Below are 17,477 nucleotides of genomic sequence, written 5' to 3'. Positions count from 1 at the left end.
GGAGGGTTCCCCTCCATTCCTTTTTTATTTGGAGGTTTGCAATGTGCTCATAGAGCCTGGTATATCCGACCTGCTGATGTATTACTTCACCAGAAGGTGTCACTATGTAACATAAAATATGCTGAAAACTCTTGGAAAATAAACTCTGTTACCACTTTGAGTTTGGAATTGTAGATGTTGAATACTGGCTTTTGTTGATGGCGGTGATTTTTCAGCAAAACAGATCATTTGAGGAAGGTCTGAGATAGCCATGGTGGAATGGACCACCAACAGATTGGGAGGTTCTCATGAGAGGTGTGGCAAAAATATTTAGGTGTGCAGGAAGGAAGACAACATGTCCATGGGCAGAGCACCCTCCAGCAGGCTAAGAAAAGTGGTCAACACTGACGGTTTAAACTGGTGAGGGTCTTTTTTTTTTTCTTTAGCCACTTTCCCCCGGAGCTAACCCAAATCCTGCAACTTGGTATAGCTATGACAAGTTTGGAAATTTTCATGTATCTAGAAAAGGAATTTAATTCAACAAACACTGAATTCAAATACTAAATTAAAATATGACTTTATCCTAAGGAAAAGTCAAATCTGTCCAAGGGTAGGGTGGCAAAAGCCTCTGAAATACCGGGCTTTTGATTCTTCATTTATTGTTTTAAAATTAAATTGCCTAAGCACATCTACTAGCTAATGTGAAGGCTAGCCCTTCATTCCAAAGTTATCTTTTCCACTCTAGGTTGGTGGCCATATGGCCTTGATGTTAGCATGCGTCCTGGAAGCCCTGATAGTCCACACCATCTCCGTCAAATCATTTTTTTTTCTTCCTATACCAAAGTTGGCTTCCAGTTTTAGGCTGTTTATGAAGTTTCCATTTCATGGCTCAGCTTTGCCCATGAATCAGTCTCTTTCTTGGTTATATATTCAAGTGGATCCTTAACCATCCTGTTTGGACCACTCCTCACTAAACTCACTTCTAGAGAGAGATTTTCCAGCCATCTAATCCTGCAGCCTCACAATATAGGATTACCATACACACATTGTGACAATAAAACAGACAACAGGAAAGGAAGGAATGGGGCTTTTATGGCAGCACTGTTATGAGAGCAACAGTCACTGGTATAAGCACTTAGCAAACCCATTATGTTTCCTAAGGGAAAAGGCCGCAATGCCTTAATGAATGAATTAACAGAAGTAGAGAGAAAAGTTACTGGAATTCCTATAGAACAAAAACTTCCATTCGAAGAACAGAATTCCACAGAGAGAAAGTAGATAACATTCCAGGATCAAATCAATGACTGGAAATTTTCAAAAATAATAATCCAATCTTGCATAAACTTCCTGACCTTACCAAAAATGAGTGTGGGGGGGTTATGTCTTTTATGCAAGTGCTCAGCTTCTTTGTGATCAATTATATTCCTGTGTACCTACTACCTTAGTAGAAATGTTTGATTACACACTTGAGAAGTTTTCCAATGAGCAAGGACAAGATGTACATTGTGCTTAACACACCTGAATATGCCTCAAAACTTGTACAGATATACTGAATGCCTTTTTTAATGTTTTTCCAAAAAGTTGCATGGATTTTAAGCATACTGTTTTCTACACGATCAGGTGAGAAACACAGGAGCTTCTACATCTTGTTTTCCCACCTTTCTTCCTACATGTGTTCCCATTAAATTTCTATAATACCACTCCCTCCTAGTAAAAACATGTTGGAATAAATGATAGAGAAGATAATCATAGAAATTAAGGAAATGTCCAGTGATTTTCCTTAATGAAATATGAAGTGAATAAACTCTTTGAATAGTCAGCATACAGATCGATTGACTGTCAACGATGCATGGGTATCTCTCTCTGAAGCTTTTGAAACTAGGATGCCATCACAGCCTTCCTTAGCTTCAAAACACATTTGTTCAGCAACATCACACTCTATGAGAATGATAATCAGTGGTCCCTTGTCTCAAAGAATTAGAGCAGTTGCATTATCTTTTTCCTCATTGCAAAATCAGGTTTAGCCATTATATTTCGTATGTCAGAACAAAAAGGGTCAGCACCTTGGAAAACCATTATAAGAAATAAATAAGAAATAAAGAATAAGAAATAAAGGAAATAAAGGCTGCTAATTCCTATTTTCTTTTTTTAATTTTTAAAATATTTTATGTATTTATTTTTTTTGGGGGGGATAGCACCAGCAGGGGGGGGTAGGGGCATGGGAGACAGAGAAGCAGACTCCCTGCTGAGCAGGGAGCCCAACACGGGACTCAACCCCAGGACCCTGAGATCATGACCTGAGCCAAAGGTAGACACTTAATGACTGAGCCACCCACACACCCTAATTCCTATTTTCTAGTCTTTCTTTCTATACCTTAAGTATTGAGCTCCTTCTCTACCTCATTGCATTGAAAAAACAAAAAACAAAAACCAAAAAATCCCCTAATCTTATAGGTGAGGTACTGACCTCATCCGAGAAATTCGTTGAGGTACAAAATTGCATTTCTTGTTGAGGGCACATGCAGCTTGGTGAGTGGGCAGGAACAGGACAGAAGTAAGCAAGAGAAAGGGGGTGTCTCTTTTGTGTCCAGAGGAGGTGACCTCCAAATAGGTGGAGTGTAGGGGCAGGGGTCCAGCAGGGCCATGTCCTCAACTATATTTGGAACAGAAATGTGTGCTAATTCCTCCATCCCTTCATGGGGAGAGAGAGGAGGGCATATGGAGAAGGGGAGGAGAGTCAAAGATGACTGGCCTCTCTGGGAGAGGAGAGAAACCCAATGGAAGTACTTGGCATAGGGTAGTGCGAAGATCTCCACTGCTGCTTTCATCTAACACATGGCATCGCTTCATAATGGGCGCTGGCTGAGGTCCATGCACAGCCACTGCCGGTTCCAGGGCATTGTTCCTGCTGTAATTCCAGAACCACAGGAATGCCCTTGACTCTCAAGTGTTCTCAAGGTACATTGTATGGGGTCACACAGATTGTGGGAAACTACAGGATCAACACATTGCCTCTGCACGGAGTGCTAAATTTGCTTGAGAATTTAAGCAGGAAAGTTTAAAATGTTAAGGATTATAAATTAATTTCACGTGAGTACATAAGCAAAATTAGCAAAATCCTTTCTCCCCCAAGTAAGCCAGTCTTGAAAGTTTGAAAAGTAGGATATTTCTATAAAAGCTGCAGTTAACTGTAAAGTATATTACTTTGAAAAACTGGTGAGTGGAGCTGGTTGAGTGCCGAGGTCAGGTAAACAGGATGTGAAACTGAGGTGAGAACAGTTATGTTCAAGTTGTTCGCCAGCCTACCTGGGGCTTATTTTGAGGAGCTAAAAAGGAAGCCAGCAGTGTTTTCTCTAGCAACTGGATCTTTAGTACCCCTCAAATCATTCTGGGTAGGCAACTTCCTTCTCCTTGTACAAGTGGGGCCAACTCCCTTAAGTTGCTTTTAATCTTCTCATCCTTACATTAACTTAAATCCTATTAATTTTTTTCCTTTCTTCTGCTTCCCAGTTTTTAATACATCATGGATACTTTTTTGACACCATCTCCATAGGTTTCAGAATCCTTCCAGAGTTTAAATAAACACCCAGGTTATGGATAAGAGAATCCAAATGGAATATTACCAGTAAATCTGATATGTGGTTAACCAGTTACAATTGTACCTCAGAAATGTATGGGACATTATAGTTTAGAGCATTTTTTGAGCGTAGCTTGACACAAATGTTCGGTGGCATGGAAAACAAATGGTTATGCTTGAACAGTACCAGGTAATTCATAAGCCAGAGACAGTCCATGATGAGTTCATGATCTGCTTAGAAGTGGATGAAGAAGACAAGTGATAGGAATTCACAGAGAACTACCAAGAGCCTACAGAAAAAAAATTCTCCAAAATTCAGGAAAAAAGAAAGTAAGAATGTGGATTTGTTTATGGGACACATTAAATGACATGTGCCAAATACCCACTTTCCTTCTGGTTCCAGCTGTGCCGGGATGCTGGACCATGGAGTATCTCTCTCCCTGTGATTCCACGGGTGCTATATAGTTGGAACATATGATGCCTACAGAACTCATATTAGAATTAGCTGTAATTTATCTCAGCATCTCTATATTCTAATTCTTATTGCTGCTTGTGATTCTGATACTGCAAACCATGAAAGACAATATTCATCATTTTTAGTGCTTTCATGTAAGTCTGATATTGGAGTATGTGGGAATTCTGAGTAGAGAGAATTGTATGTATAGCACTGGTGCATATATTTCCATAAACAAAAAACATTTTAACTACTCAAGAAGAACAGAGTTGGGGCAGATTAAACAGAAATAGTTGTAAATCTCTGCCTGTTAGCTTTTTGATGCACAAAGACCCATCACAATTCATGTAGAGTAGCAAAGTAAACTTCATTTTGAATACCTGTGGGGCTAAAGTTATAGTAAGAGAGTCCTGCCTTTTTGAGACACTTGCTGAACTTGGGCAATAACCTCTACATGTGTCAGATTTCTAACCTATAAAGGGTATGATAATAATTCCAATACCATAGTTTTGGATTAATACTTGCATGCTATGGTTTTGTTTTGTTTTGAAGACTAAATGACAAAATGTCAAGAGTTTTACAGAAGGCCTGGCACATTGCTTTATTTATTTATTTATTTATTTGACAGAGAAAGAGATCACAAGTAGGCATAGAGGCAGGCAGAGAGAGAGGGGGAAGCAAGCTCCCTGCTGAGCAGAGAGCCCAATGTGGGGATCAATCCCAGGACCCTGGGATCATGACCTGAGCTGAAAGCAGAGGCTTTAACCCACTGAGCCACCCAGGTGCCCCAGCCTGGCACATTGTTAACTGTTGCTATGATCTGGTACCCTTGTATTCTGAGGCTTAAGGCTAGGAACAGGATAGGAATAGAATCACCTGACTTACCAAATAAAATACAAGACATCCAGGCAAATTTGAATTTCAGATGAACAGCTAATAATTTTTTTAGTTTAAGTATATTCCATGTAACATTTGGAACACATTAAATGCAAATGGACAAAATGTTTCTGTTAAAAGATAGAGATTGTTATACTGCATTGAAAAAAAATTCACTATATGCTGTTTTTGGAGACATATCTAAATAGGAAGAGAAGTGGAAATTAAAAGGATAGAAAAAGTTATAATTTGCAAACACCAACCAAAGGAAAGTTGGTGTAGCAATATCAATATCAAATGAAGTCAGAGCTGTGCGGGTAAATGTTTAATAAACAGCTCTTGGGGGTGGATGAGAAGGCTTGATTTGTGGCATTTGCTAATTTCCATGTGTCAATATTCCCTCATGGCTGATTTCAAGCCACCAGTGTGACATTACCAAATACTAACTTGTGAAGAGATGTGCACAACTCGCTCCTGCAAGTTAGTATGAGTCAGTTTCAGCGCACCAGTGGACCAAGTTTCTTATTTGCCAGAAGGTATTAGAAAGAAGAAGTTTAAATGATAGAAGTTTAAAAGTCATCAGAAAGGGAGCCTGGGTGGCTCAGTGGGTTAAAGCCTCTGCCTTCAGCTCAGGTCATGATCCCAAGGTCCTGGGATTGAGTCCTGCATCCAGCTCTCTGCTCAGCAGGGAGCCTGCTTTCCCCCCCAACTGCCCCCTCCCCCGCCTGCCTTTCTGCCTATTTGTGATCTGTCTGTCAAACTAATAAATAAGAAAATCTTAAGAAAAATAAAAAAAAAGTCATCAGAAAGAGGTAACAAGTCAAGATTTTTTGTACTTAATATTATAACTTCAAAGTATATAAAGTAAAAGTTGACAGACTAATAACGAAAGTTAATGAAATCAACAATAATAGCAGGTGAATTTTAAGGATCTTTCTTCGGCAATAGATAAAAAAAGCATATAAACTCAGTAAGAATATAGAAGATTGAAAATATAGTTAAATTTGACCTAATAGACATGTATAGAACAGTACAAAATAAAAATATTAAGTATTATAAAACATGTTATATTTATAATATAAAATATCCTTTTTTCAAGCACAGGGAGAACTTATGCAAATATTGGCTATATATTGAACTATAATGCAGGTGCATTATGTTCTTGGACAACAGAGAAGTAAACTAAAAATCAGTTGTAAAAAAACAACTGAAAAATCTCCATATATTTGGAAACTAAAAAAAAAAATCCTTATAAAAAAACTGTTATATCAGAGAACTAATGCCACATATTAGAAATATTTATATCAATGATAAACAAGTTTAAGGCACAAAAGAATTCCTTTTAAGATCAATAATAAGGTAAGGATATGTGCAATCATCATTTGTCTTTAATGTACTAGATAGCATCAAGGATAGTGAAATATAAAAAAATAAAAGATACAAAGACCCATAAAGAAAAACTCAAATTTTCTTTTTTCATGATTAAAAAATTTTTAATTATGTTAAAAAATTCTTAACTCCAAAGAACTGCTAGTGAATTTTCAGAATTAAGATTGCTCAGCAAAGCTAAGGGATATAAAACCAATCATTTTTTACATAGAAAAAGTAATAAGAATTCCATTAACATGATCACAATTAATATAAAGTAGCTAGGGATAAATCCAATATATGTAAGCCCTTTAATAAAGTAATCATGCAACTTTATTGTAAGGTAGTAATAAAAGGAGAGATATTCCATGCTCTTGGATAGGAAGCCTTAACATTACAAAGGTATCAATTCTCCCCATATTGATCTACAGAATCAACACCATTTCAATTGTGTTTAGTAAGTGTTTTGTAGAACTTGGTGAGCTAATTTTAGAATCTTATGGAAGAATGGGGGGGTCAAGAATAGCTTAGACACTCCTATAGAAAGTGAACAAAGCCAGAGAAACATGGTTATATCATAATATAAGTTTGTGATAATTAAATCAATGTGGTATTGGCTCAGGGATAATAAAATGGACAAAAACTATGTTCATGAAAGGAGGGACATCACACAGCAGAGAGGAAAGCAGAAACTACTCAGTAAATGATGCTAAAACAATTAATTATCCACATTAAAAAAAAGACAATGTCTTCCTACTTCCTGTACACACCCTCCCCACACACACATGCACAATCAATTTTAGTGGCTTAAGTATGAAAAGTAAAACTTTACAACTTGCATAAGACAATAGAGAAGAATATTTTCATGGCTTTAAGCTAGGGAAGGTTTTAAGTAGGACAGAAAATGAAGTTAAAGGATGAAGTTGAAGGATGATAAATGCAACTATGTTAAAATAAAGAATGTCAAAAAAAAAAAAAAGAATGTCAGCTCATCAGAGGTTACCATTAAGAAAGTAACAAGACAGGCTACAGACTGGAAAAAGGTTTCTGAAGGGTACATAACTACAGATGGACTAATATTCACTTTTGTTTATTTATTTAAAAGATTTTTATTTATTTGACAGAGATCACAAGTAGGCAGAGATGCAGGCAGAGAGAGAAGGGGAAGCAGGCTCCCCACCATGCAGAGGGCCCGAGATGGGGGGCTCGATCCCAGGACTCTGGGATCATGACCTGAGCTGAAGGCAGACGCTTAACCACTGAGCCACCCAGGCACCCCCCTAATTTTTACTTTTAAAGAACTGCTCTAAATCAGTAAGAAAAGACATATATGCCAAAGAAAAAATGCGTAAAATTCTTTAAACATTTTCTAGAAAAGGAAAAAATATATGAAAAGATACTGAAACTCATTACTATGGAAGGAAATACAAAATAAAACAACAATGAGATACGATTTCACTATGATTTCTCTCCCACCGCCCCCCCCACCACCCCTATACAGTCAGGCAATTACCAATACGAAGTGTGTTTGAGGATTTGGAACAAAATTCTCACTGAAAATGGCACAAACATTTAGGAAAACAGTTTGGTGTCCCCTGGTAAAATTGAAAGCATGCATACCTCACAACACCACAATCACTCTCCTACTTAGAACAGAGACAGAGAGGGGCACCTGGGTGGCTCAGTAGGTTAAGCGTCTGCCTTCAGCTCAGGTGGTCCTGGGATTGAGCTCCATGGTTTTCCTTCTCCCTCTGCTGCTGCTCCCCCTGCTTGTTCTCACTCTCTTTCTCTGTCAAATAAATCAATAAAATCTTGAAAAAAAAAAAAAAGAGAGAGAGAGAGAGAATGAGAGTCCTAGACTCTGGAGAGACTCTGCCTGCTGTGTGCACCAGCAGACACACAGAGGAGTATAAAACAGCAAAGTCCACGCACAGAATAACGGCTGTAGGTGGTGCATCCCTACAAGACAATAGTGTGTCTCAGATGCCTCTCCCGTACCATCTCAAACCCTCTTAGCTTTACCACTTTCTCAGACCAGCTTTTAGCTTTTCATAAGTTCTGAAGCACTGCAGGAGACATAGCCTACAGCTCTTGGCTATTGTTTCATAGTTGTTTCATGCCACTTTTTTCCTCCTGCCCCAGAGTTTTCTGTTGCTGCTGAGGTATGAGAAGCACCAGGACCCCCAACAGCCCATAGATGTGCACATATATAGGGTTCAGGAAACTGCAGAGAAGTTAATCTTCTTTGGGGCACACTTTTTTTTTTTTTTAAAGATTTTATGTATTTATTTGACAGAGAGACAGAGAGAGAGCATGAGAGAGGAGAAAGAAGGTCAGAGGAAGAAGCAGACTCCTTGCCAAGCAGAGAGCCCGATGAGGGACTTGATCCTGGGACTCCGGGATCATGACCTGAGCTGAAGGCAGTCGCTTAACCAACTGAGCCACCCAGGCGCCCTGAGGCACACTTTTGAGATCTCTTATCAATTCTTTTCCATTTCCATCCAGGCTCCCACCCCGAAAAAGCACTCTGGAAGGAAGAGTAACAAGAAAATTTTGTCTCAGGTCTGCTAAATGCAACAATGTGGATGAATCTTAAAAACATACTGTTGAGCCAGAGAACTGTCTTAGGAGAGAACACATACAGAATGATGTTATTTATATAAAAATCACGAACAAAACCAAATCGTATTATTTAGATAAATACACCTATACCTAGAAACACTAATGACAGGCAATGATGTGATTAACACAAAATTCATGACCGTGGCTACCTTTGGCACAGAGCAAAGAAAGGGGCAGAGACCCTGGCAGAGCTAACCGGGAACTTCTAAGATACCATCAATGGTTTATTATTTAATCTGGGATATGAGCATTTTATTATTATTCTCTAAATATCACAGATATGTTTTGTATACTCTTGATGTACATTTCCCAAGTAAGGAGATCTACAGAAGCAATGCATCTAGCCTGGCAGAACTCAAGCAGTCCCTAAGAGTGCAGCTGGAAAGGAAGGTGGAGGCCAGATCATAAGGACCCTCAAGTGAAATTATTGGACTTGATTCTGGAGGCATGAAGGGGGCTTTGGAAGTTCTGTTCTTTACTGTTTCCACACCAAGCAGTGAATGTGGTAAACAATGAGTAACAAAGCTAGTTCAAGCTCAAGAAACAGGAGACAGTTCTAAGGTAGGTATTCACAGGATTTGTCACTGACTTGACTAGGTAGGTTTCATGGGTTTAGGAAATAGAGAAGTCAAAGGTCAGAACCTGAGAGAGGAAACAGTTATCCATTGTCCTGGCCAATGAGGATGAAGAGGCCAATGCTGGATTAAAGAAACACTGTGCGGAATTTGTTAATGAGGGGGTGTGCTGAACGAGGCAAGCTCGCAGGGGCTCCGGGCACCTAAAAGCCAAGTGTGGACGGTCACGTTAGACGCTGTCATGTTGGTAGTTGGAAATCAGCCTTGGTAGGAGCGTTGACAGTATGGACACAGACAAACTCTGTGGAGAAGAAATTGTTGCTAAACATTTATCAGCATACCATTTGATAGGATCTGTGACAATTTGGAAATAAAGAGGAGGTTCTTATACGATACCAAAATTCCCAACTTTAGAGATAGAGGATGATAGCCTGAAATGGACAGAAGCATAGTGGATCGTGCCAGAAAGAGGGTGGATGCTGATGATATGACTGAGAACAAATGGACATGGGCCTGCATTTAATTGATGTTTAACAGTGTGCATTAGAATGCTCCGTGTAGCTTTAAAAAAAATACATATTCCTGTAACCTATCTATGCCCTAATTTTTTTTTTAAAAATTATTTATTTGACAGAAGGAGAGACACAGAGAGAAAGGGCACACAAGCAGGGGGACTGGGAGAGGGAGAACAGGCTTCCCGCAGAGGAGGGAGCCTGATGCGGGGGCTCAATGGGGCTCGAACCCAGGACCCTGGGATCATGATCTGAGCCAAAGACAGATGCCCAGTGACTGAGCCACCTAGGTGCTCCTGCCCTAATTTTGTAGAATGGTTAAAAAAAAAAATGAAACAACATAGTGGAGGGAATGATTACCCAAACCACTCTATAAGCCCTATTAAATAATGAGGCCACTCCTCCAAACTACAAACATATTTATGATAAAATATTTACCAAAGAAAGGAAGATTAAAACAAACTCCCTGGTGGCTCATAATATAATGAACCGTATATCACATCTTTCCAGAAGGGCAATAAATCATGCTTCTCCAACCTGGCTACAAATTGCCTGGCTAGCTTTAACAATTATTCAGCTTGGGTCCCACCCAGACAAATTAAATCGGAATCTTCAAAGCTGGAGCCCCAGCACTGCTGTTTTTACCAATGTTGAGAAATGTTGCATTAAATTCTTTAGGCTGGGAAAATGAAACCAATGGAAAGGAGACTGGCAGAGTAAAGCTGCAGGCAAATTCGTTGTAAATGGAGTTAAAGTCATAGGTAGATAGAAATAACATTAGCAAAAATATGAAATATTTTTATTCTCTTTGAAACAACAGAACGTGGGAAGAGTTTGGATATAGACTGAAAGTTTGAAGTAGAAAAAAGGAGATGTCAGATGACTTCAGTCTTTTCGGTATGTAGGAGTAAGTCATCACAGTCCTCTGGTATCCAGCATTTATTGAGCAATTTTATAGTAGATGCCTCACAAAGAGCTTCATAAACATTCCTTCACTTATCTTTATCACACTATATCGGTGAGACACTGATACTATTATTCCGATTTTATAGATATGAAACCACAAATTGGAGATACGTACGAGATTGAGCAATTTGCTAAGGTCACTTAACTAGTCACAGAGCTGATCTGTACAACTGCGTTCTGTGTTGAATGCAGTCCTGTGAAAGCCTTAAAGCCTTCCTCTTGACTGTGCCATTATGTGAATGAGGGAGAATCAGGCTGCTGGCTTGAGGAGAGAGAGAGGTTTGGAAACTGGACTCAGAGATGAGTAGAGCTGTGGACTGGTTTGGAGGGCCCGACTAGGGTTATGGTGCATGAATTTGTTTCATATAAGCACTTTATTTTGGATTCTCTAAAACACCTGGCAGCTCAGAAATGAGAGTGGACAAAGTGAAAGCTAAATTTACCCAGAGTGAGATTAACCACGCAAATAGGGCAGAAGGTCAAGGAGTGAGGTTTTTATTGTACTGTCAAGATGAGTGTTGAGGAAAGCTAAGGAGTGGCCTCCAGCACCTAGGATTAATGAGTAGGACCCGGAAGCCTAGATGGGCTACACAAGTGGAGGAACTGGAAGAAGCTGAGGGACTGGGATGTTTTGATGAGACTAAAACTCAGATTCCATAAAAGGAAGAAAGAGAAATTATTAGAAAGGGATATTTCAGAATTGTTGATCTCTAGAGTTTGAAAATATTGTAAATCTGGAGGTTAAATTTCAGAGTTTTGATGGGGAAGTAACTTTGGTTTCAGAAGAGACTTTCTGAATGTGTCACATCACATCCATTAGGCCAAGTTCTGCTTTTAAATACATAATCATAAATAAGTCACTTAGTGCTAAACTTAGATTTTAATGGTGGGCATTTAAAAGGATACCATGAATAAATGACTCTATTTTGTTAAGGAGTTCAAAATGCCACACTTTTTTCTTAATGAGTAACAAAACTCCTAAAATTATGCCTTCATTGTTAGGGTAGAGGATATGGCCCATGATCTCTCCTGTGGTCAGTCATGCAGTCATGCAACAGAAATGGCACAGAACCAGCAATCACCTGGTGTTAGAAGAGGAAAGTTGGCTTATGAATTAATAGTAAAATCCATATTAATTTCACTCATCATATGATACTGGACTGATTAATAGACTAAGCAGGTATAAGACAGGACTGGATACAGCTCAAATCCCAGTTTTGGTTCTAATCTTCTCATACTGAATGACTTTAGGAGTGTTACATAGTATTATTCTCTGCCCTGGGCTCCTGAACAGAAATGAGCAGATTGTCTACCAGCCACTGAAATCTTGAGAAGATTAATTAAAATGTGCTTGAGCTTTTATAAAAAAAAAAGATATTTAAACTAAAGGACTGTTAATATGATACCTACGTACAAAGTGTTTTGATCAGGTCTGAACTGACTAAAATGGTTGGTAATAGTGCCCTTGGGTTTCAGAGTTGGGCTTAATTAAATGTAACTTTTGTTTCTTCATAAATGAAGCAGGAATCTTAAGACAGACAAATTAGCCCTACATATGTTATTTCTATATGAAGTTAAAGTATTTCTGAAGTGGAAAGTTTTCATTAGTTTCAAGGTCCTGAATTTTCTCCACAAAATTTCTTTTGGTGTAGTTTCCTTTAATCTTTCTCCTAGGAGAGCAATTATGAAAATAGATGCTTGTTGCAGTGAGTGAGGGGACTAAAGATGGCTGAATGAAGAAAAACAAGTTGGGATGAATTAAGATGACTTTACAAAGGCACATGGAAAGACATTGTTTCCGGGGACCTGGGTGGCTCAGTTGGTTAAGGGGCTGCCTTTGGCTCAGATCATGATCCCTGCGTCCTCAGACTGGGTGCATCAAGCTCCCTGCTCAGCGGGGAGTCTGCTTCTTCCTCTGCTCCACCCCTCCTACCCCCCCACCCACTGCTCTTTCTTGTTCCTCTCTCTCAAATAAATAAATAAAATCTTTTTAAAAAGACATTGTTTCCTGAAGAATGACTGTCGATGGGAGAATATTTATCTCCTGAATACAACAATATACTTAGAAGCATTTGTAACGTTCTGTAGCTCCTTCTTATTCTTCCCACATTCACTGTGGCCAGAGGGGAGTGCAGCAGAGAGAGTACATTCTCAATAAAGAATTATAGCGATGCATGCTGTAGTTCACACTTGACAATGGCATTTCCATATATGAATTCCCATTACCATGGCTATGCCAGTCAACCATATCGACTCATTGTAGGATAAGCTTTGGCACCGGTTGCCTTGGTCCACAGCACCTTCTTTCCTTATTAAAATGGTTCCATCAGACTTGGTGCTTCTGATTTGTGCCGTTGAAATGCCAGTGACACTGTCTCTTACTCTCAGTGAGCTCAGACCCAATGGTTGCTAAAAACTGTCCACTTTGGAAGGCTGAAACTCACATGGTGGTCAGAGACTTTCCTTCCTTTCAACAAGCTGCTCTGTGGTATTCCAAAGATTGGTATAACTGATTCCCTCCCACGACTGCAGAAGTGTCTTTCACACCCTAAAGTAAGAGGCAGCAGTGTGAATGGAGACCTCAGGCACCCTGGAGGCAGATACTGCACAATATAGCAACGATGTCAGAACTTCTACTGTGGTCATTACCACATATATGCTGAATTAGAATATAAGCCTAGAAACCATTGTGGGGGGAAGAAAACCCAAACCTTTGTTGCCTTAGATAGATTATTTTAAAACAGCATAAAATCTGCTGTGAACATGACTGTGGTAACAAAGGTATATAGGATCTGAATTTCCAGAGACGATTAGCATGCAAACACAGTGGATATTTAAGGAGGCTGCCCACTCATGATTGATATAAATGGTCAAGAAAGCAGCAGGTCTTGTCAGTGCTGCCTAATTAGTTCACACATGTAATCGTCCTTTAGTGTGAGCATTGATAAAGGTATAGAGGGGCCACAAGGCAGAATTTGCTTTTTATTTATTTTTATTTTCAAAGATTTTATTTATTTATTTGACAGAGAGAGATCACAAGTAGGCATAGAGGCAGGCAGAGAGAGAGAGAGAAGGAAGCAGGCTCCCTGCGGAGCAGAGAGCCCGATGCGGGACTCGATCCCAGGACCCTGAGACCATGACCTGAGCCGAAGGCAGTGGCTTAACCCACTGAGCCACCCAGGCGCCCCTGCTTTTTATTTTTAAAGTAAGTTTTAAATCTAACAAATGGCTTCAGGTGTGCTGCCAGAGTCTGCAAGGCTGAACACAAAGTGTCTTCAATTCACACAGCTTTGATGATAAGGCCATCTTCTCAGATATAACTGAGCAGAAAGTCCGCCTTGAACCTTTTGAATTACACTGTCCTGAGACTATATCAGAGATGAACAAAGTATAGGAGCTGCAAAGTTAATGTGACTGTCATTGGGCAGCCATCTCGGACCTAAAAATGAATCCATGTTTTCTGTTAATGGAGCCACAGCGAGGGAAAATATCTTCCTGGGTAATTTTATGAAATGCGAACATATCCCAGTAGTAAAGGCTTAGCAAGAAGTAGAGTGTCTTCAAATGCAAATTTTTCTGACACTTCATAGCTATAAAAATAACTACCATACCTTGGTAACTTTAACTTAGTTAAAGGTTTCATTTAGTATACAACCAACTGTAATGCAAAAGGCACATACTCTGATAAACACTATTTCCATTTTAGGACTTGCCAAGGGTAGACTTTTTTCTCTCCTCTTTCTCCACACATTGTGATGTCATAAGCAATTAGATGAAATTATTTATGTGAAATGAAAGGGTAAAAGCATAAAGCAGTACTGTGCATATCAGATGCAACTAGCATCCCCACTATGAATCTGAGAGCAGCCTTGGTAAGTGACTGTTCTTCGAAATTATCAAACTGTCCTGTTGTGTAAACAGTTTTATTTAATAAATGTTTTGCAGCCAAAAGTGTTTCGCTTTACGTATCAATGGAAAAACTACATTTAGAATTGAAAAGCTTAAAGGAAAACTTTGAAAGTATTGGCATGTCTTAAAGTCTCTTAATATTCTGAGTCTAGTGAAGTATTGGGTAGCTGGTAAAAACTGTGGAATTGAATCGGGAAAAGTCACCTTAAGGCATAGGAAAACTTTTGAGAAGCAAATTGGCAAATATGAATCATACACCATAAAACTGTTTATGCTGCTTTGTCCCAATAATTTTACTTTAGTGAACTTATGAGAAGAATCTTAAATACTAAGAGAGGCTATAGCTAAGGATATTAATTGCAATGTTATTCATAATAACAGTATAATTAGGAAAAACGATTTCTCTTTTGTTCCGTATTATGTAAAGCAAATCATGACATATCAACTGAAAGGAACATTATACAGCCAAAAAATGATACTTGTCAAAATTAGGTTGCAATGTAGAACACTCATCTAATGTAACAGAAGTGTAAAAACCCTGATATAAAATTGTGCTGTAGAACTGCAATCCTGTAAAAATTAAGTAACTGTACATAGAAGGAAGACTGAGAAAACGTATGAAGGTGCTACGTAGACTGTATTTGAGTGGAAGTGCAGCTTTTTTCAAAACTTTTTTGATTTTTTAAGTAATCTATAATTTTTAAAAAAGAAACTTTTGAATTTGTACACCCAGTTGTTATGCTTAACAGCTAGTTATATTAAACTGAACTCTTCTCACTCCCCAAATCATTTTTTATGTAAATATACTCACGATGGTTAATTAGACACAAACGGAAAACCAGTCTAGCTCTAGTACGTAAATTCTAATTAATGTAGACCTCAGTAATTGGAGATTAACAGAAGTTTGCAGATCTCAGATTCTTGTAGAATAAAAAGTCCCTAATGAGTCCCTAAGATGTTTTATTACACAGTTAATCCTACTTTGTTTCGTAGAAATTGGCATATAATAAATTATGCTTTTTGGTGAGCTAAATACTTTCTGTAAGTGATTGTGCTATTTGTAATTGTAATGTTTGATATACAATGTACAAAAATAGCAAAAACAGTTAAATAATTTAACACAATTATTTAAACAACAACAACAACAACAAACCCAAAGCTGAATTACCTAGTCAAGTATATAAAATAGACAGTATGCTTGCTCAGCAGATTAAGCTCAAAATACATGGGAATCCATGCTCTGTTTCTAGTTAAAATGTTTTCATAAATGTAAACATTTATATATAATTGACATTGAAAGGAAAGGTAAGTAAACTTTTGTTTTGCCCACTATCACTTATATGTTGAAAAACATAAAAGGAATTTTTATATAATCTTTTCTAGAAAATTAATGCAGCCTCTAAATGCAACCACTAAAAAGTTAATAACTGGTGGGATCAGTTATTTTGGTTCTTAAAATGCAACAAATCTTTGTTTTATTTACTCTGGACATTTTCAATCTAATACTTCAATTAAAATGTTGATTTTCTGAGGCTATGTCATCCTTATGTAAGAACCAAACATTGATTTCAAATGTCTTAAAAAGCCTGAATATGTTATAATGACAGGGTTTATTATTTTTAAAAAAAAACCAAAAAGAAAGTGATGCTTTTTCAACAGGTTTTAAAAAACTACATTATTTTTCTTCAATATGACTGTTTAGTTGCTTGCTTTAATTTTAAATTTATTTGAAGATTTTTCATAAGAACATTCACTGCCTCATTCTTTTATGGATATAAATTTTGAGTTTGTCACTATCATGAATTCTGAAGACAAAGCTCATTAGCTATTTTTTAAGGAAAATCAACTCATGATTTAACTGTGAAAAAGTAAGAAATACATTTTTTGTCTGATCATAGCTTAAAACACTAGTTTCAAAAAAATATGTTTCAATTTAAAAATTTTATTTGTCAATTTTAAGAGATAAATGGAATGGTTTCATGGATCTACTATTGTTATTGATATTAGTAATATGAATTTGTATTCAATGTCTTATAAAAGCAAAAATGGTTTATTTACCTCTATTTTGTTAACACAAATTGCACTTAAATTATACAGCAAATAAATATTCAATTGAGTGAAAATCATTTCTGACAATCATTCAATCAATTAATCAATATAATTCAGGGCTACCATATCCCTCTGAGGCACAGTGTTGACTTCGTTCTTTTCGAATGCTCACTTTTGCAAATACATTTTATAGATAAGCAAAATTTAAAAATAAATATTTAAATAACTTACCTTTGGTTCCTTGAACTTGGAGAAGAATCCAAAGCAGAAAAATAGCCCTTCTAGTTTCCAAATACATTCTGGCTTTTGTGCATTGGTAATTCTGGTAACAATCACAGAACAGTCCCAAATTTCATAAAAAAAAATAAATAAAATGACAGAAATAGGAAAAATAATTAAATATTGATGCCAACTGAGTGAGAATAACCTTTTTGGTTTACCTTTATAAGGGTGCTAATTTATGAAGAACAGGAAGCAGTGTCTGTTTCTGGAATAATCTGCTTATCTTCCCCTCAGGAATAATCTCTGCTTAAGGGCCAGCTGGAGGAACCTTTATCTCATTAACCTTCTGGAGAAGCATCTGTCAGCCT

At 37.7% G+C, this 17,477-nt stretch overlaps 1 protein-coding gene across 1 annotated transcript in view; it reads right to left on the bottom strand.

Moving 5' to 3' along the window:
• The window catches only part of IMPG1 (interphotoreceptor matrix proteoglycan 1), a 127,036-nt gene extending 109,851 nt beyond the window's left edge, over positions 1-17,185 (bottom strand). The window contains exon 1 of the mRNA XM_044236289.1: positions 17,119-17,185. Coding sequence (XP_044092224.1) covers positions 17,119-17,185 — 67 coding nt within the window. The remainder of the gene's footprint in view (positions 1-17,118) is intronic.
• Positions 17,186-17,477: the final 292 nt, after the last annotated feature.

Source organism: Neovison vison, chromosome 1 (assembly GCF_020171115.1).
Source record: "Neovison vison isolate M4711 chromosome 1, ASM_NN_V1, whole genome shotgun sequence".
Lineage (NCBI taxonomy): Eukaryota > Metazoa > Chordata > Mammalia > Carnivora > Mustelidae > Neogale > Neogale vison.
Note: the sequence above shows the minus strand (reverse complement) of the source record. Positions and strands in the feature narration are given on the sequence as shown.